A 27,427-nucleotide genomic window follows, 5' to 3' on the forward strand; every position below is an offset into this window, starting at 1 on the left:
CTTCTGCCTGAGGCTGAGGTGGCAACAGGGAGGGGAGCCCGCATTAGCAGTGCTCCAAGGGGCAGGGCCCGGCTGCCCTGGTGACTCAGCGGTAAAGACCCCGCCTGCTAATGCAAGAGACTCAGGTCAGCTTGAGTTCAATCCCTGGATCGGGAAGAGCCCCTGGAGAAGGAAATGACAACCCACTCCAGTATTCGTGCCTGGGAAGTCCCATGGACAGAGGAGCCGGGTGGGCTACAGTCCATGGGGTCAGACACAACTGAAGCAATTAAACAACAATGAAGGGGCAGGGCAGGGCTCAGAACCAGCAGGGAAGGCTGGAGGGTCACAGTGCTTCAGGGAGCCTCACAGTAAGCCACCCACCACACACAGCCTAGCTACACAACACACATCCCAACACCCACACCAATACAGGCAGCACACACATCTCTACTAACACATGCATCAGCGCACCAACATACACCGATGTGGTTCCCCAACACACTCGACCACACAGCACATGCCTGACACCTACACCAACACCCACACCACACACCATTACATACATCTCAACACACGCCTCTCTACCAGCACGTGTCAACACACAAATACGCACTCCCCCAAACCACACAGCCACAGCAACATATCTGCATATCCTAATGCCATACCCTAGCGGCACCGTACTCCCACACACGTACTGACCTTCATACCCCAACCTACCTGTACACACACCAACACACATACCCAGTGTGTGCACATCCACTTCCATCCCAGTACATCCACAGCCCAAGACACACGCACTGTGCATGCGCACACACGCATGCACACACACACATGCACACACACACACGAGCACAGAGCAACACATCCACTCTCAGCAGCTACATCCAAAAACCTAAACCATCTTACAGATACGCACACAGCAGCACCAGCCCAGGACAACATGACCATGCTCACATATCCCAACGCAGACAACAAATGTTCAGACGCACACCAGCCTCCAGACACACATACACGGTCACAACTGTGTGCTGGATGCTCTATTCCCAGAAACTATGGGATGTCTGAACCTGCTAATTCCCCTACACCCACAACAGCAGACTCAGCAGAGCTGTGTCCTCCCTGGGGCCACCCTAGGTAGGTCCAGGGCAGCGTGACAGCCCAGGACATCCGCTTGGCGCTGCCAGGGCGACGTGGCCGCTTGGTTCGTTTTTAGTGCCACCAGGAACAACAACAAAGAACCCGCAGCCCCTCCTCTGGAAGGCTTCCCAGATGACAACGCTGCCTCCTAATTTACACCTCGGAGGATGGTGCTGACCAGGGAGGAAAAGCAGAGGCCCTCCTTTCTTTCTCTTCCTCTACCCATGGGGGAGCCCTCTCTTCTCCAGAAGGAGTCAGTGAATGGGGAGAGCTGAGAGCACGCACCCACTAGACGGTCCTGGCTGTGCCAGCCCCGAGCCTCTGCTCCTCACCCTGTTCTCCAGCCCACCACCCACACCCAGGCCCCTTTCCACCACTGGCCTGCAAGAGAGCAGGGAAACGGAAACGGGCTGGCGAGCGTGATGGAGTTGAGAGGGACACGGAAACTGAGACTCAGGCAGGCTGCACAGGAAGACAGCTGGTCCCCCAAGTCACCAGACCGTACCCCAGGGGCCCATCCTCTCGGCCTTGGGCCTCCAGGGGCACCGAGGGACACAGCCACAGGACCCTGGTGACTTGCTCTACATGTGACCTTGAGGAGGGGTTGGGGGATCCCTGCAACCGTAGCTTTGGGTAGTCACTTTAAGTCTAAACGTGGCGCTCTGGCTGGGTCCCAGTCGATCCTCAGCAGAGCTGAGCAAGCACTGGGCCATCCCCTTCCTTGACTCTTTTCTGGAAAGATACAAAGAGAAGGAAGGAGTACTCATCTGAGTTTCCCACTGTGTGTGAGGGCCGAGCTCCCATCGGCCAGTATGGAGCAGAGCTGGCAAGCAAGGCTTTGCCTTTGGCCGCGTGCACCCCATCCCGAGCGTGACCCAACAGCGGAAATAAAAGGCAAGAGGTCCGACAGACATGGGCTCGAATCTCAGCTCCACTACTTCCTAGCTTTGTAACTCAATACAGCCTCTCCTCCATACAGCTGACACCCTCTCCTCTGCCAGAGGAGACAGAGAAGCAAAAAGAGGCTAAGGAGCCCTTGCTGGGTCACACAGCTCCTAAAGGCCAGCACTGGAGCCCTCCGCGTGACCACCACGCTCTTCCACAGCCCCGCAAGCTCTGCCCCCAGGAGGGGAAGGGCAAACCTCCAGCTGCAGAGTGAGGGGCCCTGGAGGTGCCCCCTAGTGGCAGGACCCTTCCTCCAGGGCATGGAGGCCTCACCAGGGAGAGCGGGTGGGAAGGCACCCTGAGGAGAGGAGCCACGAGGATCTTCCCAGCCCCACCATTCTCCAGGCACACAGGGCCCCTCAGAGATGACAGGGCCTCCCTACCTGCTCGAGGCTCGAACACAGACATCAACAAGAAATCCCCAAATTCTCAACTGTGCAAACCCTAGGTCTCTGCTCAGTGGATGAGAACCTTGAAAGCTACCCACAGGCCATGGAAACATTGGGAAGGGAGGGGAGAGCAGGGGAAAAACAAGATGAAAGGGGTCTCAGAGCCTTCTAGACTTCCCCACCCCCTCTCTCCCATGAGGAGGAGAACGCCCAGGCCCCAGGGAGGGGAGCAAGCTGCCTGAATAGCCCAGCAGGGTGGGTAAAGCCTGCCTGTGTAGGGGGCCAAGCTCTGGCTGAAGTCTGTGTTCTGCTAGGAGTCGTTTCTTAAACATTAGAAAATGCATTTGTCTCTGGGTTAATAGCCAGGCTTATGACCTTTTAATTCACAGAAAATAAAGGGCAATTGAGGTCTGATGTGTACCAGAAGAAATTGTTTCCACTCATTCTCATAGCGGGTCTGTATTTAGTTCATGATCCACCACCCCAAAAGAAAAATGGCGCTGTCAGTCGGGCCCAACCTCTACTGATGCTGGACATTTTAACATATGAGGTGGTACAGCCCCCCAGATGACACCTGGTCCTCTGTGGGGACACCTATGGATGGTTCTGAAGTCAGGTCGGCTCGGATAAAATGCAGAGAGTATCTTTCCCAGTGTGGGTCTGACAAACTCTCACAGGCTGGACCTGCAGGGTCCCAACAAGAACCCACACTTCACCTGACACCTGACTCAAGACCTCCATCTGCCCATGAACCACAGGGTGGTCAGGGGCAGGTGAGCTGGAGTGAGGAGCCGGCCCCGTGCTCGCTGGTGCGGAGCTCCACCCTGACTCTCCCTGCTGCCCCCTTCAGGGCAGCTCCCACCCCACCCCCAGCGTCAAGTGACCGGCTGCCAGGACACACAGGCCACAACGCTGCGAGTCCTGCCCAGATCCCATCTGGCTCCCTTCTTGGCCTGAGGAAGTGAAGTGAAGTCGCTCAGAAGTGTCCAACTCTTTGCGATCCCATGGACTGCAGCCTACCAGGCTCCTCTGTCCATGGAATTCTCCAGGCGAGAATACTGGAGTGGGTTGCCATTTGGGGGCCCTCCTCAAAAGCAGCGGCTGCACTCTCTGCCAGGGCCTCTTCGGCAGCAAGAAAACTGCCGTTCACATCCAGGGAGAGAGAGGACGGCCGGTCACGGTGACTGAGCAGGGGGCGCCTCCCTGGAAGTCACTGGGTTAGCCAGGTTCCACAAAGGGAAAGAGTTACCTGCCACAGGAGCTATTGAGGTGACTGGGGTGGTTCTGCCACCGTTTCAGGTCCCTTGGGAACAAATGTGGGCACCAAGGCACGTGAGTCTCCTCCAGGCACTTGGGCACCAAGTGGTAGGTGCATGGGGCAGCCCTCCCATGCACCTACCCCTCTCTGATTAGGATTTGCTGGCTGCCAGGCTCAGGGCCTCTGGACACCACGACCTGTCCATACTCACCCTTGCATCCCCAGCTCCGAGCACGTGACTTGGTGTTCATAACCTATTTAATAAGTATTTGTCCTTGAATGAACAAATGAAATAATGAACAAACCAACAAACGAATGAATTTATGAAAGAACAAAGGAGTCAGAGTTGCTTGGTGACAGGGACATACCTAGCTTAAAGGAGACAGATTTCAGTATTACCTTGGGAGGAACATTCTCAGTAAAATCTCCCGTACTGGAAGAAATGACCTCAAGACATGGCACCCTGCTGGGTAATACACAGCTGCAGCCTGCGGGCTGCCATCCTGTGACTTGAGACTCCATTGCCAGGAGGTCCACTTCCAGAAACAGGGAACACAGTACTTGTATGAAGCATTTATAAAAGTATAGATATTACTGTAGAACAGGCGTGCACAAAGGACAGCTCACGGGCCAAATCTTTCTGTCACCTGGCTTTGTAAATAAAGTTTTATTAGAAACCATCAAGCACTTTCATTTATGACAGAACTGAGTAGTTACAAAAGAGCCCACATGGCCTACAACACCTAAATTATTTGTTATTTGAACCTTTACAGAAAGAGTTTGTTGATCTCTGTGTTGAATATTCAACTGCAAAAAACACGTGACATATATTTAAGTAAAAGCTGGATCATATAGAACTCTGTAATGTAGTGATTTTTTTGTGAAATACATCTTTCAGTGCACAAAAAGGACTGGGAAAGAATGGACTAAAATGGTTGCGGTTGTTATCTCTGAGTGGTAAGGGCAGATATATTTTTCCATTATTTTATTTGTATTTATCTGTATTTTCTCAATGTCCAAGATAAACAAGAATTAATTTATAGTAAGAAAAAAAATAATAATGTCATTAAACAACAAAAACAGCAACAAAGAAGTCAGTAAACGGCCCTCTAGGAAGAGACCAAGTGGCTGGGGTTTGAAGGTCACGCCAACAGGACATTTCAGAGGGGGTCAGGCCCTATTTGGGAACAGATGCATGCTACCAATGGTCTCCTACACAGGGATTATTTTATGTCACACAGCAGCTTTACTGAAGTATCACTTCAATTTTTCAAGGCAAATTACTTTTAAAAAAAGAGCCTAAAACACCTATTTTAGCAGCAAATTTAACAAAATATATTTAGCAATAAAGAGAAGCATGTATCTGTCTTGGTCTTCAAGGAAACAACCACTGCACACATTTTACATTGAACTAAACATAAGCAAGTTGGAAATTTTCCAAAATGCCTCTCAAGATGATTGAAGACAACCGAAGGTGTCCAAAAACCACTATGACAACCACTGAGCTAAGAGTTTTGGGACATTACTGTAATGAAGAGATGAGAGCGCCTTGAAGGGAACCTGTCTCATCATACATCAAATGGCTTTGGAACTGAGGTCAAACCAGAGCAAAGAAACTGGTGTCCACCCAAGTCCCAGCCCAGCAAGACGCCTCCCTGGGGGAGAGAATGGACCCTCTCTGGAGTCCCCAGCACCCAAGGACCAGAGTAAAACATCATGGTCACCCCAAGGTGTGCCCTGCTCCCAGCAAAAGCTGAAACATGACCCCATGCCTTAAAAGCAAGTGATGAGGCATCAAAAGCCAACCCACCCACCACCTACTTCCTTCTGCCAATACCTGGCTGGGCGTCCCCGAGAGGATGGCCAGACCTGCCAAGGAAGTCAGCTTATTCAGTGCCTCCCACAGCCCGCGGACACATGCCACATGTCACACAAAACCCCAATGCTAACAGCAACGAAGACATGGATCCCACAGGCAGCCAGGCCCCGGACAACTTTCTCTTGGTAGGAAAAGCAAACAGACCCAGGCACACGAATTCCACCCACCACCGCCTCTACCAACAGCACAGCTCCCTTTGTGCCTGGGCCCACCCATCAGGGAGCCGGAGGGAGTGTTCAGACATGCACTGTTTTGGAGTTCTGCAGCCTGTTTTGAAGATGTGGATCAAGGAGAGGATGGCAGCAAATCTCTGTGCTTAGCTCGGCCCTGTCACAAACCAAGCCCCCCAGTTCCCCATTCTGCCTCCCCAGCCCATGTTAGAGGCACAATATTCATCTCTTAGATTATATTAACAAGCTCCATTATTGCAGAGTTGTCTTGGTAACTAACCAGGACTGTCCTGGCTGGCTCCACAGCACCCACAGCATACCAGGACTTAGGTGAAAACAGTAAGCAAAATGCAATACAAGATAAATAAATGAAGTACAGCCCCAGGAAATTGCATGCACTCCTGACAAAGAAAAGCTACACCAGATCTGGCTCAGAATCCAGCGGAGGGGCCCAAACAGAGTGAAAAACCACATGCACAGAAAGGAAGACCTGCTTTAGCTACCCAGCTCCTAGGGGACCCCCAAGCCCTGCTCAGGTGCCTCGCTGCTCAGGTTCTGCCCAAGAAAAAAGGCCCCAAACTCTGCCCAAGTCCTGCTCCCCTGAGCTCCTCTGCAGGGGCCCACAGCTTTCCGGGAAGGGGTTTCCAGATGGCGCCTGGCGGCAGCAGTGCCAAACTCCACAGCTTAAGTAAATGTTGCCGTCGCCCCGTCCTGCCAGGAAAAGGCAAGGGGGACCCACAGCTCTTCTCAGCTGCTGCGACGCTTGCTTCCCGGAGAGAACAGAGAGTCCCCACCACCTGCCCTGCACCCTGCTGGAGAGTCCCCCTTCCTCTGCGTTTGTGAGCCTCACTGCCCCTTTCTACATGCCAGCCTGGTCCACACGGGTGGGGGATGAGCTGATGATGCCAACAGAGGAGAGGGAAGTGAGGAACCCAGAAGGGCAGCAAGCAGGCCCAAGGGTCACAGATGGCAAAGGTTCCAGCCCAATCATCATGAATTTGGGATGTTTGCACAAATCCAATCTCCTGATTTCTGCAGGTGTTTCTCCACCCCTACCATCAACGCTCCAAAAGCTTGACAGTTATGGGAGTTAAGGCTCACTTCTCTTCTGACCTCACGTGCTCAGAGCACTGCCATGTGCTCCCAGCATGGGTCTCTCCCAGGTCTCCCTCCATTCTCCACCTCAACATCCCAGATAGTCCAGAGGCTTCCCCCGGAATCCAGGGGAATCCTGAGGGCCAGTGGAACAGGAGGTTTACTGAAGCCTGTACCTGTCTCCACCCCGGAGACATCAGGGCTACCTCCCAAAATCTCCTCTAGAGGAGGGCAGAGCCAGGCACTGGCTGAGGTGGAAAGCAAGGAAGACTCCCTGCTTTACAGGCTCAGGAGTGCACGTCTCATAACAGGCACAACGCTTCATGCCAATGAAGGGGTCCGAAGGCATAAGAGCCTGGTGGAGAAGGGATCTGGTGAACAGGAGGACCCCAAGGTGCTCCCCAAACAGAGACTGTCCCCGCTCTGTAGGAGTGGCTGCTGGCAGTGCTGACACGTTGGGCCTACATTCCCAGGTACCTGAGAAGGAATAGCAAGAGAGTGGGTGGGTGAAAGGTGGCTCCAGGCAGCTCATGACACATGCTTTGGACCAACAAGCAGAGGCCGCGCTGGGGCCATTGGCAAAGCAAACCTCTAATGCCAAGGTGGTGGCCAGTCTGAGCTTGAACCTCCCATTCCAGCTACAGGCAATCATGCACCTAAGGCTTCACGCTCCGTTTTGACACTGACTGCTTAATTCTTCGCCTCATTGTAACCTGTCCCTAGATAATCTGTGTTTTTCTTATGACCATTAAATTTAGATTTAAATGAACGCTTGTTCCTTGTATTAACACGCATACAGAAGGAGCACACCACTGCGGACACGTGGGGCTTCCTGAGTTCTCAGGCAGGAGTGCAGCATCCCTAAGAGCACAAGAGGGGGACAGGAAGGTGGGCAGAGTGAGGCGGGGCAGCTAAAAACGGCAGGGCTCCAGTGACCCTGCGGTGGGAATCGACCCCGTGGACAGAAGACAGTGTCCTGGGAATCTGGGAATCCTTGGGAAGGAGCAGGAAAGAGGCTTTGCTTCTGGGATCTCGTGTCACACATCTTTTATATCACACTTCCTATTTGAAGACTTTAACAGCCAGTATGATTTCTCTCTTTCTGAAATGCTAAGTGACAGCGCCATCGGGCAGCCCCGTGGAAGTGGGATTTACAGCTCCACGCAAACGGGTGAGAGAGGCAGCCGAGGCCCCGGGGTGGTACTGAGCGTTCCCAGGCACAAGACCATCAAAGGGCACAGAGTGATCAGAAGTTTATAAAAAGGAGCTGCTGCCAGGCGTCCGGCCCCCTCATGGGAGACAGGCGAGGTGAACCAGCATCTGAGGGCTCCTGCTCCCAGCTTCAGCACCACGCCAAGTGGGCGGACCACCTCCAGTCCCCGCAGAAGGGCGGGAAAGCAGGGGGAGCCCACTGGAGCCCTGACCTCTGCCCCATCAGAGAGAAGTCTGGCCAGCCTACTACCCAGGCCGGGCCAGCTCCCGGGAGGCAGGGCCCGCCAGCATCTGCCCGGGCATGGCTTCGGCACACACAGCCGAGCCTCCGTAAATCTCCACAAACACGGCGGCCGCCTGCACACTCTTCCACGTCGGGACGGAAAAGCTGCATATGGCGCTCGGTTTTAACAGCTGAGCTTTAAAAAAGTGCAGCGTTTCATCTCACTGAACCAGCTCCCAAATTAAAGGGTGGGGGAGGGAGAGAGAGGAGGCAGGAAAAGAGAGAGGCTGGAGTGGACAGGGGGAGCCTTCCACGCTAAATTTGATTTTATAAGGAATTTCAGACTAGTATCTGCTCCAAAGGTCCCTCTGGAAAATGAAATCACAGTCCCTGTTTGTCATCCCCAAGTTTACTAATTTCATCCTTTAAAAAATAACTTTTCTTTTTTCTGCTTTTAATAAAAATGAAGGAGTCTATCAATGAAGAAATCACTCACATGCCTTAGATTGGGTTAACAATTTTTAAGCAAATTTGTAAATGGGATTATTGTTTTCCAAAGTTCTACTCAGCGAAGAGATTAGTGGCCACAATGCCCAGGGGCCGTCCCCTGGTCCTTTTAATTCCCGGCCTGGAGGTGGAAGGTGCTGGGAGAAGAATGGGAGGGAGAAGCCTGATGGAGGGCAGTTTTCCTGGAATCGCCTGGAAACTTTTACTTTCTGTTTCCGCTGCTGATAGTGACAGTCTTCGCTCTGCATCCAGCCCCCCGCTCCTCTCCCAGCCCCCTGTTGCTGCCTGCCATCCCTGAGCTCCAGTATAAAGTTTGGCTTCTGCAGCAGGAAGCAGCTGGGCCAAGCAACCAGCGAATGATAATGACCTCAGAAATCTGCTGTTCGCTCGGCAACAATAGGGTGCTCAGTCTACTGGAAAATTGTGTTCATCAGCTAACTCTGCTCAGTTACTAATTGACATTGCCAAATATTTTAAGAACAATTGGAATGCACAAGCAAAAAAAAAAAAATTTTTTGAAGATCTTAATCCTCAGACTTAAATGTTTTTCTTTTTCTTTTTTTCCCTTCTTTCGAGTGCCCAGATTTGTTTGTGTGGAGCAGGCAGTGGTTATCATGAATGGGGGCAGGGAGGAGGAGCCACAGGAGAAAAAGAGGTGGAAAAGAAAGAAAATCTATCATATCACTATACACCCGATGTAAATGCAGGGGAGCCCTGGATAAAGGCCTTTGATGCTGTGGTCAATGGGCCAGCACAGGATGGAGACCCAGCATTTCAGGAATGTGCTCGGCCAACAAAAGAAGAGCCCGCAAGGCTTCCAGCCCAGCTGATCAAATAATCCTTGTCCATCTCAAAATATCATACCAGAAGTAGTAGGGGTTAACAATATTTTCATCTTTCCATCTCTTCCTGCCTGGCTTTCCATTGATCACGTAACTTAGCCGACTTTATTTAATGAACAGAGGGTCAACGCATTCAATTACCCCTTTCCCACCATCAACACTTCAATTAGCCCCTCTCCAAAATTATGGGGAATGCAGAAGGTAACTGCCCTGTTGGATATAATGAACAGTATCGTTTCTTAGTACATTAAGTTTTAATTATTCCGAGCATGATTTCCAAAGCAAAATCTAAAGAAACAGAACTTTGGTTGTCTTCTGACTCAGGATAAGGCTAGAATTGGAGCACAGCCTTAGACGAGATTTTAGGGAAAGATACAGAGATTAATGTCGTCGGAGAGTTTGCACGCGAGCCAGAAATGAGGGAGCATCAAAACACCCGCCCCGCTTTCTAAATGTCATAAAAGAGTAAAAATTTTAAGCCGCTGCTTTCCAAATAGTCTCCCTTTGCATTGTACACGGAGGCAGAAATGACATCTACTATGGTGTGAAATTAGTGGTGAGACAAATCAACAACAACAACAACAAATAAAACAAAGGGGAAAGATGGGGAAGTGATCTGTGTGACTAGTTTTGTCCATTTTCTGTTAGAAAATATGACCTCTCAATTTGTCAAAGGTCCTAGTTTTCGCAGTTGATCTTAAGCTTGGTTCTCAGCAGTTTGGAGAGCCAAAGAACAAACACATTTTCTGGTTCACTGGAATCATTTTCACATGTTCACTGATTCAAACATTCTTTTGCTCACATAACAAACAGCTGCATCCCACATTAGCCTAGCCAGTGACAGTCGCCCATCTCGGCAATAACTGTTTGATTGCAAACTTGACCCCTTCTTCGTCTCGGTCTGAGCAAGACATTTTTAAACAGCCACTCCGTTCCAATCCTCCTTTGCAAAGAATTACATCTGATAACAAAGGACGTCTCTGCCACTCATTGTAAGCCTTCTTCTGGAGATCTGTTCTAAGAGGCTCTCTGTAAAAAGGTTTTTTATGATGAATTCAGAACTACTATCATGTTAAGAGCAGCGATTTATAAAGAAGAATTCATTGGTTAAGATCTGAAAAAATAGTTTCTCAGGCCCTACTGACCCAGTTTTCAACAAAAAAAAGAATCAAGTGATGCAAATTAAGTTTTGCGACATTGTTATGCAGTCTGAGAAATTTGTAAAACCGTGTTTTTGCAGTTATTTCTTAATAGAAGCCTTAATAAGTACTTCTTTCTTTACTTAAGGGCTTAAAGATTTTTTTCTCCCCTTCACCTTGCAGGTTTCTCTCTAACAGGTAATAATAAAATACCTATTGTGTCAAGATTTTTATTTAAATGCTTATTTTAATCGCACTTTATACAAATCAGACTTGTTAGAAATAAGAGGGAAGACTAACCCGATTTGGTTAAGGGTCCTAATCCCAGGAAAACTTGAATGGCCCAGGCGTGCGACTGATTTAGGCTGCATATTGGTATGCCATCAATTTTCCTACTTAGTCAGAAAATTATGAAAGGGTCTAATTTGAATATGAAGAAAACAAAGAAGTCAACCAGAAATGAAAGAATCAGTATTCACAATTGTACGATACTTCAATGAGGGAAATAAAAGTGAGAAGATAACCACAACTCAAGTATAATTCTCCTTTGAGTCCCAAGCCCGGTTGGTTCTTTTAAGCAAAATGGACTTCTTTCAACAGAGTATTTAGAGATTTGGAAACAACAGAGATAGGAATAGCATGAGGCTATCACTTGGCCAGAAGGTGAGAAAAACACGGTAAACACGTCATTAATAGAGCCGAACATTTGGTGTCGGAATATTCTGCTGAGACCTTTTCATTTCAGCGGGGCTGGGAGACGGGTGGAAATCTGTCAGTGTTAACTCCACGTCACTCCAAAAAGTTAGGAAAGCCAGTTTGTGCTCTGCTTTCTGCCCCAGAAAGGTCCCCAATCCAAAAACCGTGAGGTGACACTCTCCAGGAGAGGGGACCGTCTCACAGGAGGCCAGAAGTAATCCGTCCTGACAATGGGACGCCTGGCACTTTGCTGCCTTTCTGCACAAAGATCCACCTCAGAGCGCTCGCCATCCGGCAGCGACACTGGAGAACCCTTGCCTGGGTTCTGGGCGGTGGTCACTCCAGGCAACGTGGCCTAGCCCTCCGTGGTTCTGCAGTCCTCCTCAGATGCTTCCAGAGTGTCTCAGAAGAAGTGAATTGCAAACGAGGCTAGGACTCCAGGAGTAGACAGTGTGTTTCATGGGTGTTTAAGCAGCGGCATTAAGTGCTATCGGAATCTCTGGAATGTGCAGTGCAGATTTATGTGTCTTAACAATTCTTTACTGGTTCGTAATAAGCCAGCGGACTCACACTTTATTTTAATACTAATTTTTTCCTAGAAGAAGGGAATACTGATGCATGACAAGAACAACACAACTAATCTGGCATCTACTTAATAAGTGTAGCAGTGAATTGCCTCCAATACTGAAATATTTATCGAAACTGAGAAGGGAAAAAAAAAGAAAAGGGGAAAAAAAAACTTAAAAAATGACCCTCACCAGGGTGTTGCCACATCTTTAACAGTGGGCAATGCAGTGCCTTGAGGTGCCTCAAACTGTCTTTCATTTTCTAGACTTAATGGCTGATTGCAGAAATCAATGTTGCCATTAGTAACAGGGTATTTGTTATGGCATGATTTCCTCTGTTGTTAGGCTGCAGAATGATTACAGTATTAGCGAGATGCTTTCTTTATAAAGGGCTAGAGATATAACTTTCAATTTACTATCCATTAGTAAGGGGCTTTGGAAATATGGATGAAGGCAACAAGCTTACCTACTGTTAGGTAGTGATTTTAATTTAGCTGTCTTAGGATAGTGGGATATTTTTTTTTCTTTTTTTTTTTACCCCTCAAACTGGGCCAGGAAGCTTCAGCATTTCACAGACATTTTGATGACAGATTTTCTGCTTTGCTATTTTAGACCCCAAAGCTGTATCGCCCGTGTAACACAGTACAATTTAAGACATGAAGTCGCGCATCTGTGTTTCAAACCTCTGTGCTTTTCCAAACCATCAGAGGAGAATGGTGTGGTTCTTCAGGCTATAGACACCCGGCAGGTGAACTGAGCTGTACTTTTGGAAGGGGACTGGAGACACGTTAGGTCTAAGAAACAGTGAAAGGCCCAAGTGAGACAATTATGGGTATACACCTGGGGGGATAGATCGTGAAGGTCTGAACTTACACAATCACATCCATGGAGGGAGGCAAACGGTAGCTCCTGGGTTCCTGAGGTGATGGCAGATGGGGGTCAGGGAACGAAATGGGGCCAGGCAATCGGAGGGGCAAGGTAGGCTATGCCCGCTGGCAAACATACCAACTGGCCACCTCTCCACCACACAGGAGAAGGACTGACTGACTTTCCTGGTGGCCAGGGCTCAAGGGAAGGTCACAGAGTTGAAATGACAGCCTTCTCTCAAGGCAGGGCCAACAGGCAAGGTCCACACAGCACGAGCACCACGCCGCAGTGACCTCGGAGCTGACCGCGAAGGGCAGTGAGGCCCCTTCCCCACCGGGGCCAGCACAGAATCAGGGCCCTGGGGATGGACAGCCCTGGCTCCGGCCACTGTTCCCCATCTCCCCCAACAACCTACCTGAGGAGGACGGCGAGGAGGGGTGCGGGCTGTCCTCCTGGGCGCTCCCGGTCTGCGAGAGCCCGCCTCCGACCCCGCTCTCCTCGGTGACGTTGGAGGAGCCGGGCGTGGTGGAGCGGCTCACCGACTGGGACTCCTGGTCGCTGCCCGAGCCACGCCGCTCGTCGGGGCCCCCGTGCAGCCCGTCCTCGTCACCCTTGCGGTCCCTCTTGTGGACACGGGAGTGCACGACCACCTGGTGGTAGGTGCGGAACACTCGGCCGCAGTCCGGGCACTCGGTCGGCTTGTCCTTCAGGCTCCCGGGACCCTGCAGGTTATACTCGAGAGCCTGGTTGAGCCCGTGTGACAAAAAATCCCGACTGCCTTCTAAAGGGTCGAGCTTATTTGGCAGGTCTCTCTGATTGCCCACTTTAGTGCTGTGAACCAAATCAGCAGGCATTTTCTGCTTGGAGCCATCTGCTCCCACTAACACGTACTCCCGCTTCTCCTTATCAAACAGAACTCCGGCGTTTGCCAAAGTGTCTTCGTGGTTGCGCTGGAGCTGGTGCTCTTTAGACAAGAAGCCGTGTTCCATGGCCATGCCCCTGGCCATGAGCTGCCAAGCCTGGTAGCTGTTCACGGGGTCCATCTCGGCAGCTTTGGCGGCCGCCTGCAACCGCTCGATGCAGCTGGATTTCAGCGGTGGCACCAGGTTGAGGCATCCCAGGAGGGAGTGCTTGTCACCCTCGGGGACACCGTGGGCCATGCTGGAGATGGGGGTCAGAAGCTTCCCCACCACCTCCTTCTCCTTCAGGGGCAGCTCGCCTTTGCCGTAGAGCTGGCTGGGCTCGCTCAGGCTGGCTTTGTCTGCGGCCATGAAGCCACTCTGCAGGCAGGAGAGATACCTGGAGTACAGGTTGGCATGGGCCTCCTGGGACATGCCGCCCATGGGCACAGGCACCTCGGGGTCGCTGGGGGACTTGTTCTTCACGGACAGCTTGTTGAGGTGGACCTTCATGTGGTTCTTCAGGAACCAGGGCTCTTTGAAGCGCCGGCCGCAGATCTGGCAGCAGTGCTCGAAGGAGTCCTTGTGCTTCCGCATGTGGCCCTTTAGGAACCACGCCTGGCTGAACACCTGCCCGCACACCTCGCACCGGAACTCGCTGGCCGACTGCTCCCCGCCGCCGCCGGGGCCCTGGCCCTGGGCCGACTCGGCCGTGATGTGGGCCTTCTCCACGTGGCTTATGAGCTCCTCCTCCTGCGAGGCGGCGAAGTCGCAGAGCGTGCACTTGTAGGGTTTGTGCAAGATGCGGATGTGGCGGTCCAGCTCCTCCCGCTTCTTGAACTTGCCCTTGCAGAAGGTGCAGCGGAAGCCAGCGGCGGGCGCCACCGCGTCCTCCTGCACGCTGGCCGGCTTGGGCGAGGGCACCGGGTTGGCCACGTCCGGCACGCTGTGGTTGGTGGGCAGGGCCAGGTTGCAGGCGGCCAGCGGGGCCTGCTGGGCGTGCGCCAGGGGCTTCAGGTCGGGCCGGGGCTGCAGCAGGCTGCTCTTCATCTGCTTGTCCCGCAAGATGGCCCTCTCCTCCAGCTCGTGCAGCAGGCGGTTCTCCTCGCGCACCCGCCCGCGCCCCTTCCCCAGGTTGCCCAGCTTGTGGGTCCGCAGGTGGATCTTGAGGTTCCCTTTCTGCGCCGCCCGGTGGTCGCAGTACGGGCACTTGAAGGGCTTCTCGCCGGTGTGAGTGCGCATGTGCAGGGAGAGGATGCTGTTGAAGCGGAAGCGCTTGCCGCAGAGCGGGCACGGGTACTTCCGGTTTTTGCGGGCGTCGTCCTCGATGTCGCTCATCTGGGACATGATGCCCAGGTTCTGACCGTTGAGGAACTGCTGCAGATCCACCCGCCCGTTGAGGCTGGTGTCCACGTCCCGGCCCAGCTGGTTGGCCAGGAGCGCCATCTGACTGCCCATGGGCTGGCCACTCATGGGCACGTGGGCCTTCTCGTCGAGAGGCGCGGAGGTCTTCTCCTCGGGGTTGGGCCGCGGATGTAGCTCGGGGAAAGCATGGCTGAGCTGGGAGGTGATCTGGTGCAACTTCTGACTCATGGCATACTGGCCGTTGAGGACGGGGCCGCTCAGATGGGGCTCTGCTTCCGGCGCCGCTGAGGACACTCCAAGGCACAGACTGGCTTCTTCCATCCCTGAAAATAAAGAAAGAGTTCAGATCTGTGCCAGGTACCGTGGCACAGTGAATCAACAGCATCAGCTGGTGGGGAATTTGCATTGCATGCCTTACCTACACATAATAATGCTAAGGAATTATAGTCAAAAACAATAATAAAAAAATGAATTATTAAATGCCAATTATGCAATATGGCATTGCTCCTCCAATTTGTTTTGGCGATAGATCGTCTTCCTTGTATTTTCTATTTACAGACTGCAATTATTCATTCATGTTTAAATTATTAATGTTTTACCACTTTCAACACCTAATAACAAATCAGGGGTCTACGTGTTAAACTTTTCCTCCTCTCCCCACTTTAGCACCTGCACCTGTTGGTTCAGTTCAGAGTTTGTCACAGGGCAGAATGGCTTTAACTGAAAGACCAAACTGACTCACTTGGAACTTTTGTTTCTGGTTACTATATTCAATATATTCGCCAGTCAGAGATGAAAGAGATTATTTTATGATTTGGCAAAAAAAAAAAAAAAATCCAACCCAATGGCACGATATTTACTGGTACATAATAAAACAAGATAATGTTTTGGGAAAAAATAAAGTAAAGGACAGGCTTTAGAACAATAAAAGGGATTTTGCTTTAGTCAACAAAAAGTGCAGTAATATCTCATTAAGCTGATTAGTATGCTGCTTAGAAACAGTACTAGGTGCTGTAACACATGATTATAATCATAAAAATCCTTCAGTGTTTGCAAGGAAGCATTAACGAGGTATATTAAATTTTAAGGAGACTGCGAGTAGCGGCTTTGCAAACCTTAGAGATTAAGATTTAACCCTTCTGTTACAAAACACTGTTATTTTGTTATTTGGTAACCGTGCCCATCGAAAGAAGTATAAATTATCTCATGATGGAATCATAGTGGATTGTTGAGACTGCTCAAATTTGGGTAGGGGGTAAAGACTTCCACCGCAGAGTGGGCTTACCCTGTCCTTCAACTGGCATGGTATCTGCAGCTGGGACTTTGATTGGGCTTAAAGAGATCTTTTATAGAACTGGATAAAAACCAATTAAAATCCAGGGAAGATGCCATAGGAAGTCTCAACCAAGTTTGAGTGTTTTTAATAACTTTCCCAATATACAGTAATGAGTACAAATTGTACCTGCAGTATGTGTTTTGCAGAAAATTAGAACTCAAAGCTGTTTGTTAAACACTTAACACTCAAAGCAGGTCTGCATAATTGTCTTTAATAGTCCTTTCTGCCCCTTTGCAGCCTATGCAGAATGGCTAAAGCCAGATCGTTCTGGGACGGGGCAGAAGGAATAGTCCCCTCTATATTAGAGCATGTGGGGAGCTCAACTTTGAAAGGCACTGAATCCATGCCTGGGACCCTTCCATTTCCAGATCTGTCTTCCACTTGAAGGAGTCCAAATTTGTTTCCTGCCACTGGAACAGTTATTACACATCCATCCCCTTTGTATCCCAATGTTTAGATGTGTTGGCCAGCCAGGTGGTCCAGGAGTACGGCTTAACCCCAGCCAGGACTGATTCCCGGGCCAAGCAGTTCCCCAGGGGGATGTGTGGGGACAGAGCTCAACTGTGGAGGAAGCACATTCAGCCCTGGTGGGGTCCGCTGCCTACTGGGCTTCCCGCCAGGCAGACTGTGTGTGGATGGAGGTTCTCCAACGGGAGACCTGACTTCCTTGGCAAGAGGACAGAGGCTGTGAGTCTGTCTTGCAAGAGAGGAGAAGAAAAAGACATGAGGTTTATTTCCAGGAGGGAGAGAAACCGCAACCATGGTGCAGGGTCAACTATCCATGAGCAACTACACACACACACACAGACAAGCACGTGGTCACTGGGAGTAAAAGAATGCTTTCCATTTGTCTCTGGTGGCAGTCTGTACTCAAAAAATAAAATAAAAAGAAGAAAGGAAGAAAGAAAGAAAAAAGCTCATTTTGGAGCCTGGTCAAAAAGGAGTAATTTCTCAAGGAGTTTCTTGCATTCATTCAGTAGACTTGCTGAGTTTCCACCATGTGCCAGGCCCTGTCCTTGGCACTGAAGATGCACGAGTGGATAAGACTGGCCAGTCCCAGCACTCATGGCATCCGCTGACTAGCAAGGAGGAGCAGGTCCAGTGTGAGAAGCTGTTGGAGCGGGACTGGGGCCGAAAAGGGCCCTGTCTAGAGCCATTTCACCACCTTCGAGCCCCATCCAGCTGCTCTGGCTCCTCTCCTGAGCAAACACGGATCATAACCCCAAAGCCATTTGGGAGTGCTCAGAATTCCACCCAACAGCTCTGGGGAAGTTTGGAAAGTCCAAAGCCAACATGGATGGCCCACTGCCAAAGGCTGCCCAGTTGGCCTGCTCAGAAGACATGAATCCAGGAAGACGGGCTATTTTCAGGTTACTGCTGCTGAACTGACGCCAATTAAGCAGGAGGGAGAGGAGGCTGAATATGCAATGCAGCAAGACTGCACATCAGATTGGATGAGCAGCATCAAGTTGAAGACCACATCCCCCACCCCCAGTCATGCTGTAGACGTAACAGCTCAATTTGCCAAATACTGAACTTGAGGAGTTTTCAAGTTAGGTTTGAATATGGAATTCTTTTATTATGCTCAATTTATTTTTCCCCCCACAGTCAACAAAGCTTTTTTTAAACACCCTTTAAGCAACCAGTCTTCAGGTGCCATTGTTGACTACAGAATATTCAAGAATATGATAAGGCACCGGCGGCTCCAGCCCTTCATGCAGGTCTCAACTACATATCCCCTTCTCACAAAAACCCTCCATGTCCACCTCGTCACAGAAAACTTAAGCCCCAAAGCCTCTCTCTACCCCATTATCTTACTTTCTTCTTCAGGGCACTTATCACAGGAGTGGGGGCAGTTTTCTTATTGACCCTCTTGCAGATGTGCAGGCAGGATCATGTCTTCCTTGGCCACAAATAAAGCCTCAGGGCCTAGAGCCGAGCTGGATCGTTGTAAGTTCAGATCGTTATAACTGAATGGATGAATGATCGAACAGACCCTATAAACACAGCCCATAAACGAAGGCTAGCCTGTAGTAGAAACACTTCCACTCCAACTTCATGGAAATCAAATTCAGCTTTTGCACAAGTCTTTGAACATCCAACAATCTGAATCTGTCAGAGTCAGAAAGGCCTTGGGTTTCCACCCAGAATCTGGTGGTCCAGAAGCAGCCAAGGGAGAACCATGCCCCTGCACCAGCACTTTCACTATAAGTACTCATGGTGGCCATCTGGGCTTGGATCACCTCTGACGGCCCAGCTGCTGGCACTAGGAGACAGAGCAATTAAGTCCTTCAGAACTTGATCATCCATCCTGGGATCCATGGGAGAACCCAGAATTTCAGCAGAGCTGGAGGAGATGCTCTGAGGATTATGGCCCTCGGCTCCTCTATTGAGCCCCAGCAAAGACTGTGCTGAGCCCCACGGTATGGCAGGGTCAGACATCATCTCAGAATGCTCTGTGAGACCTGACACCCTGTGATTCCATGAGCAGGTGCAGGCGCAGCCATGGGTCAGTCACACCAATGCCAGCTGATAGACTCAGAGCAAGAAAGGGGAGAGTGAGTTCTTGGAAAGAGCAAGGGGTAATTGGTGCGCTGTCCCTGGGCCAAAGCAGCCGAGGCAGGACGAGCTGGCCCCGGGCCCAGCCTGAGACTCACAAAACCTGGGTCAGCCCCAATTTCTCCAGCCTTGATACTTCACCCATCCGGAATTCATTTACCCCTTATCTCACTCATTCAATAAATGCTTGCCTGGGGCCTTTATGTAACTGCCCTCAAGGGCTTCTGGGTCAAGGGGGCCAGTGCAAGCAAAGCCACCAGTAAGAGGGAAGCAATGAAAAGTCCCCAGAGAGACTGAATTCAAAGTTTAGAGAATTTGCAATCGAGGTGTATAGCGGTGTGTGTGTGTGTGTGCACGCGCGCATGTGAGTGTGTGTGTACAGGAATATGACTGTGTTAGGGGAGGGGCAGCAAGCCCTTAAGTGAATTTCCTCTAGCAAGAAATACAAGAAATCCCTGGGAAACTAAGGGATCACTCATCCTACTGATAAAGCAGCCCTAAGAGCTCAGGGCCTGGGAGGTGGGGCTGCCTCCAGGGGCTCGTGGTTCTGGCGGAAGGTGGCATGTCTCCTATTCCCCAGCCCTCAGGGAGCGAGCGCAGGGAGACTGCCTTCCCTTTGGGACCACAGCGCTTCCTCCCAGAACTGCAGGGAACACGTGTCAGTGTCCCCGGCAGACGCTGCCCTGTCCTGACACAGGGGGCAGACACACACATCCACAGACAGCACTGCCCCACATGGTCACTAATAACCTGGGAGCACTTTATCCTGAGTACCAACCCATCCTTTACGCCCCAGCCCTGACTCTGGAGCCGTCACCCTGTGTTCCAGCCATTGAGGGACCCACACTGAGATGCCAGGAGCCAGTACAGGGTAGGCCACGAGCCCGGGCTGAAGGCAACTGGGCAGCTGGGACCTTCTGAGGAACCTATACAGTAAGCCATCTAACCCTCTCACCTCGGTAGGAAAACCGTTAGTACAATCAAAAAGCAGTAAACAAACTATTAAACATGGAGGACAGCTCTCCCAGCTGTTAGCTTGTGGCCCCAGCCCAAACTGTAGCAGGAAGATCAATAAACCCCGGCTGACTAATGGAAGGAACCAAACGATACGGAATTTACTGAACGGTAGACAGGCAGCCAGATGAGGCTGGGAAGGGGATGCTGTGAACCGTCGATTCGGGTGTGTCAGCCCTCCAGCATGGAAACACTGCACATCCCACCCTATCCTGAGCCCAGGGGCATGGTGGGGCACGGGGGAACTCAACCCTACCGTCCGTATTAAGGAAGACCCAGGCCCGGACCCGAGTCCTGGCCACCATGGCATTCCTCACCTGAAAATGCCAGGCCCCCCTCTGAACACAGGCAGGGGCCCCAGCTGAAAGCTTCTGAAGCCGAGAGGGTTTCTACTTGAGCTCTGCAATTTCATGATGAGGGTATTCTCAGCATATGAAACCCACCACTGGATGTGCAGATTATCAAAATGCATTCTGTCTCCTCACCCCCATCATTGCAGGTACCGTGAGCCATTCAGCTGCCTTTGATGGTGCTAATAGTTATTTTGATTTTGCATTTCTGCCTTCAAGACTATTTCCTGTGATATCAATGACAAAAGTTTTCACTTAACTCTTCCAATAGAAAACCTAATTGTATCTTTCACTCAGAATGAAATTTGAAACTATCAGGACACCAGAAATGCCAGCTGCTAGGAGTCTAAATAAATTTTACACAAAAACACAGTTTCATTTTGCTAGCACAGAAAAAAAAAGTAATCTTATGAATAGCCCAAAAAATATAGATCTTGCCAGTAAGTTGCATGAAGGAGTTTTATCCTTATACCATGAAAAAGAATAGCTGGGAAATAAAATGACTTTCAAAATAACCATTTCAACTGGATTTTTAAAAATCAAATATTGTTGTCTAGCCAAGCACAACTAAATATTCCCTTTTTTATCAATGAGGTAGAGGCACTGCCTCAGAAACCTTGCAGGAGACCAACATCCCCAGTGGCTGGGCAAGGGATAGGGGCCTTGGGTTCACAAGAAGGGTTGTAAACACCATTGTGGGTTTTACCCCCAAATCATGTCACAGTAGGCAGTTCTGGCAGTAGGTGGACCTGTTTCCTGGGGGGCGCAAAAGACCCTTGGCCCCTCCCCACAACGCACCTTGCTTTCTTAACACCTGAGATAAGCAGTAATTAAGACAACTTCACCTAGAATACAATGGCTTCTTATTAAATACCATTTTTCCAATTGTTGTAGCTCAAACTGTTTAACCAAGGTTGTTATAAGCATAATACACTCCTGTTCTGAAATACAGAACACCAGACTACTGAACCTTTTCAGGGTCATTAAACAGCTGTAAACATTATTACAAAAATAAACCAGAGATTTCATGCTTACATTTTGGCCTAAAGCTTGCGATGCTGAGCAAGTACATTTTTTCATCTCTTACAATCAACGCTGGTGACATTTGGGCATCCAAACAAATTACATCACAAACATTACTGAGGTGGGCAGGATACTGAGTGGTTTATTTGCCAGATGATTAATAGATAAAGAGGAGGGCAGCACGGGTGACCTGTTCCGTTTTGACTGATGTGTAGACAACGCTATGAGACAGGGCCAGAAACAGTTAAATCCTTGCTGAATTTATTAATGAAAATATGATATTCAAATAGGGCTGCAGAGTATGGTGACTGTGTAACCAGGAGAGTCAAGTTGGAGAACATGGTCAAACTCCCCAACCTTCCCTTCTGGGTGGAAGGTTGGCCAAAGTGTCAGGGTGGTCTCTGCCTGGAAAGGGGAGCAGAACTTGGTTGAACTGAGTGGTCCCACAGAAGCCCAGGCAGTTTCAGTGTTGGTGAGACAAGAGTTGGAGGACTTAGAAGAAGAAAAAAGTCACCTCTCTTTGAAGACTTTGGATGATTTCAAAATTCTCAAAGGCCAAGAGGTCTCTCCAGCATGTTGGCTTTTGGATAGGTTGAAACTAGCCCAGAACTGAACTCAGAAAATGAGCACATCAGATGGGAAAGGAAAACATCCACCAAGGGCTCTCCCGGTCCTCTTCTCTGGGAGAGCAGACTTCTGCCAGTAGTTCCTGGCTCGCTATCCGCCCACCCCACACAAAGCCAGGCAAACAGGGGTGGAATTAACCTCGTGTGGGGTAGTTGTTAAGACTGTGAACTTGTCAGGCAGCGAGAGCTCTCAAAGAAAATAGCAATAATTGTCATGATCACCATCTTCACTGCAGCCACCACTCATCATCACCACTTACATCAGCCACAGAATCTGAATCCTTATCATCTTCTTCATACTCATCATCGTTCCCCTCTTCATGGCAGCATCGTGCATCAGTGCCTGCACTGTGCTAGGTACTTCACACCCTTTATCTCGTTTAGCTTTACAGAACCTAGGATGGCAGGTACCATACTAGTCCAGTACAAAAAATGAGGAAACTGAGGCTCAGAATACGTAAGCCTGGAAACGTCACACAGCCGGGAAGCCCGACTCCAGAGCCCGAGCAAAACATGCTGGAGGGAAGGCTGCTCCCTTGATGTCCACACCACGCTCCATCTTGCTAGGTTGGATGCTGGCAGATGCCAGCGCCTTCCTTTGTGAAACATGTGGAAACAAAGGAAGCCTCAGCTCACGGCAAAGCTCAAAGGAAGCCAAGGAACCAGAGCTGTCACAGCCACGTGTGCCCAGAGTGGAAATAGGCAGTATATTCCAAAGAAAGCACCGCTGGGAGCTGGCATGCTGGAGGGCACTTTGGGGCTAGAAATGCTACGTCTGTCAATTGCTGGTTGGGGGAGGGTCACACAACCACTTATTTATATTATCTTGGTTTCTTAAGATCCCTAAGAGCGGATACATTAGTCCACCTGCTCCTGTTCTGTGTCAGGTGGGTTATTCCCCCAATAGACTGGAGTAAGGAGAGAGAAAGCACTGGAAAGACCACTGACATGCATCTAGTTGTCAGCTCTTCCACTGACATCAATTTGACCTTGGGCACCTGCCTGAGCCTCAGTTTCTTTGTCTCTAAAATGGATTGGTATTAACTGTCCTACACACGTCACAGGATTTTGAGAAGGCAAATGGATTTGCAGGAGAGAGAAAGTGGCATTTAAATGACAGAGGACTGTGCCCTGTGTAACCCCTTTCTCAGGAGCTGACTACAGCAGACTTTGTGATCTAGAAAGGACCTTCATCTGGGAGTAGAGTAAATGCTGAGACATGAAGGACATAACCAAGGCACAAGCAAAGCACATCAAAGTGGCTAATGAAGACTCACTCATGGCCAACTTTCTTGGTGCATCTGTAAAGTGGACCTCACATCACTCAATAACACTCCTTAATGCCTACATAGAGATATACAAGCAAGACCAGGTCTTGCCTTTGAAGCTCACTCATGGAAGGGAAACAAATGAATGGAGACCACAGAGCAGGGCCCAGTGCTGAAACAAGGACTCGATAACGCTTTGAGGCTGGGAGAGGTGGAGAAGGGGTGCAGCGGGGAGAAGGGATGAGAGATCACGGAGAACACCTGGGAAGAGCCTGGAGTAAGCAGGGAAGAGGAAGAAGGGTGTGTGGGACGGAGGGGTCAGTGTGTGCCACATGGGGCCTCAGCATAGAATGTTCTTGGGAAAGACAGGGAGGACGTGGCCAAGCGCAGACTTCAGTGTCAATCTATGGAGCATGGAGTTTATATCTGGGGCAAAACAGGGGCTCAAGAAGCCCCCACTGGAGTCATCACCTAACACACATGCCTCATAGCACTGCTGTGACACATGAGCAGTTTTCTACCAAATGTGGATCAGAGGAGATAAATATTCTTCAAAATCTTCTAGTTTTTAGAAAAATAGAAGGTGAAAATAAACTCCTGGACCACAAACCAAACATGTAAGGGCTGAAGTTCTCACCTTGGTGAGGGTTACCTGTGCATGAGACAGAAAAGGATACTTAGAGTTTGGAAGAAGGCATTGGTCTCCCCTCTTCCTCTTTGTAACAGCAAAACAAGTGGAAGAAGGGTCACTCCAAAAATCCTGGCAGCCCACACAAGCCTCTCCAAGGGTGGCAGGCCAAATCTACCTTCCATGCACCTTCCTGATGTTGCCTCCTCCAAGAAGCCTTCCTGGATTTGCCCCAGGCTGGAGGCGATCACTCAATCCCCATAGCTCCCATGCTATTTCTCTGGAATGGTTAAGACATTGGTGGTGCCATACTGCACGGTTATCAGAGGTCACACTTCTTCTGCTGTGGGGCTTTCTGAGAGTAAGCATCTTCTCAGCCCCGCCTGTAGCTCCTGGAGGACCCAGTCCTACTCAGAGCTGTCATCTAGCTTCTGATGATCACACTGCAGGAGAGGAAGATGGCCTAGAGTATCACAAAAATGGACAGCATGTTGTGAGTCACAGCCCAGGCCTCTCCCCCTAGGATCTCAGCCATCAAGTGGTGTTTCCATTCCTCCCAGATGGGATGATTTGGGAAGGAAATGATCCCCTAATTTGATGTAATTGATTTATCTGAACTGTGTCCACCCCATCAGGGAAAGCAACTAAAACTATATATATAAGCTTTTAGTGACTGCCCTAACTTTTGAAATATCACAAAACCGAGAAAGATACCAGCAGTTGTCATGAAGTGTATTGATTATTTCGCTCTCACTGGCTTTCTCGTTTCCTTTTTAAACAGACTTCATCATGACAGGAAGTTAGATATTTAATCCCCTACTAACCTACCTTGGCTCCCTGCTCAGCCTCAGCACAGAGTTGCTGCCCTAGAACAATTGGGGGACTGTGACCCACAGGATGCCCCACAGAGGGCAGGGTGCTCAGCTACACCTCATCACCCTTTCACCCCTGATTAAAGCCGTTTAAGTCTGAGCCCTTCTGGACTATGATATCGTGTCGAAGAGTTTATTTTCGTTTCACAGAAGCCTCAGATTTGATTCAGTGCAAAACTAAATATAATGTAGAATGCACATATGCAAGAGTGATCAAAGAGGGCCTGACTGTGAAATATTCATAGAAGCCAGCCCAGGGAGATTCATTCACAGGGGCACCTGTCGAAGACATAAGCTCAGATACACATCATCTCCTAAGTACACACAATCCTTACTGAGCAAAAATTCAGGCGCACCAGTGGGGCCTCGGCTGCCTGCAACCACTGGGCTCAGACCACTAGACGGGGCCCAGACAAGGCCAAGCCAGAACTCACTCCTTCGTGGCCCTTCAGGTCCCCAGTTCAACATCTCCAGCTCCTGTACAGGTCACCAGGCTGCCTGGCCTGCTTCTGCCGAGCCAGACTCCTGGGAGAGGAGGGAAGGCTGGGCCAGGCTCTTATCCCAGCAATGGGTGTCACCACCACATGCAGGTGGCCTCTGGGGAAGAGGATGAATTTCCAGCAGTTCACACGTGCTTGAGGACGGAGCGAATGTGTGCATGCTAAGTCACTCGTTGTGTCCAACCTTGTGTGACCCCATGGGCTGTAGCTCACCAGGATTCTCCAGGCAAGAGTACTGGAGTGGGTTGGCAGGCAGGTTCTTTACCGCTAGCGCCACCTGGGAGGGAGCACCCTCTGCCAACTCTTGTCCAAACCTGTCGGAATTGGGAGAGAGGACTCCCTTTTCTGAGCGAGCAGATGTGCGTCTTATGTGCGTCTCAGTCCCTCTGTCTGGCACACTCTCCCTGCCCTGTCCTCTGTGGGTAGATTAAATGCCACCTCACCCAGGGGGCCGTCCTCGATGTCCCAGGCCCAGGGTGGAGCCCCGGTGCCTGCTCCACAGGGCTCCTCCTGGCTGAAGGAGCCCCTTACAGTGGCTTACACACTGGGTTGGCTCTGTTTGTACACTTGACCAGAAGCCCCCTGAAGACAAGGACCATGACCATCGGCTTCACTGGGGCACCTCCAGCACAGAGCCAGGCTCAATGAATATTTGCCAAAAGTATAAATGATTGAATTAGGGAATGAACGAATAAATGAATGAACAGACCAAGCAACAAATGCTGCAGGCCTGGCAGACAGCAGTTCTCATGGAGGAGAGAAGGGGACCCAGGGAAGAAAGACCACAGGCCACTCCCGGGTCACCAGGGCAGGCCATGCTCTCCGCTCCTCAGGGCACAAGCCAGGTAAGAAGTTTGTCCCATGGATGGAGCCTTATGTCAAATGTCACTGTCCATGCAGCCACCTCCAACCCCAGCCTTCATACCTTCTGTGAAGAGCTAATCCCACTCCGTCTCATGGTGGATTATCTGGGTCCCTGTCTCACTCCTGCCATCCTGTCTAAGACCTCCAGGGACCAATATCTGACCCAAACAAAAGGTTTCACACATAATATGTACCTACAGATTCTAGCTGAATGGACTCCAAACCCCTCAACCTGCTCTTTATAAACCCATATTGTTTACTGACTGCTCTGCCTCCTTCAGTCTACCTGCTCATGCAAACATCCATCCATCCATTCATTCATTCAGCATTTCCTGATGACCCACCATGAGCCAGGTACTGTGCCAGGCCCTGCAGAGAAAAGGCTCAGACTGCTCCCCAGCAAGAGGGCACAGGGACCCAAAACATCAGCCACAGAGACTGATAACCTCTGAGTACTGCCCACTCACAAAAGGGTCAGGAGACCCGGAGGCTTCGGAGCGCAGTGACCACATCTCCCTCGTAGCAGGTCTATTGTCAGGAGGACACCGGCACTCCCCTCGCCCCTACTCTGAACCTCTGTTGACACTTCCCTCCCAGACCCCGGGAACCCATCACCCCCACAGTTAGGAGTGAGGGAGCCACAGAGCATGCCTTATCCTGGCGATGTGCAGCCCCACAGAGCAACCTTCCCAGGCCGAGAAGAGCAAGCCTGGGGGGTTGCACGTAGCTGACTCCCCCCAGGGCAGGGGCACCCACCTGCTCTCCCAGTGGGCGTCTCCCGTGTAGCAGGTCTGGACACAACAGCCCATCCCACTTGTTAGAACAGAGCCTCCACCCCCTCCACTCTCTGGAACCACACACCCGCACCTCAGCCTAGACAATTCTTGGCCTGGAGGGCCCCAGCCCCTCTGGGAGCCACAGCTTCCCAAGCATCAGCCGAGGAGGCTGGCCAGGTGGCCCCCTGCTCAGCTCCTCTGTCCTGATTCATGCCGCTGTGGCCCAGCTGGCAAGGAAGGGACCTCCCAGCCAAGCCCTGAGCCTGAACCTTCACCAATCACAGAATGACTGGAGTTGAACTTCACTGATGCCGAACTCTAGGGGAGACGTTAAAAACGAACGTTTCTCTTTTCACAGGCGAGAACATGCCTTTAGTGTGCATGGGTCCAGGGCTGTCAGCCGGCAGTTGGTCCGCCCCCCCACCTTGGACAGGCTGTAC

At 50.5% G+C, this 27,427-nt stretch overlaps 1 protein-coding gene across 9 annotated transcripts in view; it reads right to left on the reverse strand.

The window, feature by feature from the left end:
• The window catches only part of ZNF536 (zinc finger protein 536), a 443,559-nt gene that overhangs the window by 229,440 nt on the left and 186,692 nt on the right, over nucleotides 1–27,427 (reverse strand). For all 9 annotated transcript variants that reach the window (XM_070451016.1, XM_070451018.1, XM_070451019.1 and 6 more), the window contains one exon: nucleotides 13,323–15,494. In XM_070451016.1, coding sequence (XP_070307117.1) covers nucleotides 13,323–15,492 — 2,170 coding nt within the window. In that variant the 5' untranslated portion in view covers nucleotides 15,493–15,494. The remainder of the gene's footprint in view (nucleotides 1–13,322; nucleotides 15,495–27,427) is intronic.

This window comes from Odocoileus virginianus, chromosome 20 (genome assembly GCF_023699985.2).
Source record: "Odocoileus virginianus isolate 20LAN1187 ecotype Illinois chromosome 20, Ovbor_1.2, whole genome shotgun sequence".
NCBI classification, from domain to species: domain Eukaryota; kingdom Metazoa; phylum Chordata; class Mammalia; order Artiodactyla; family Cervidae; genus Odocoileus; species Odocoileus virginianus.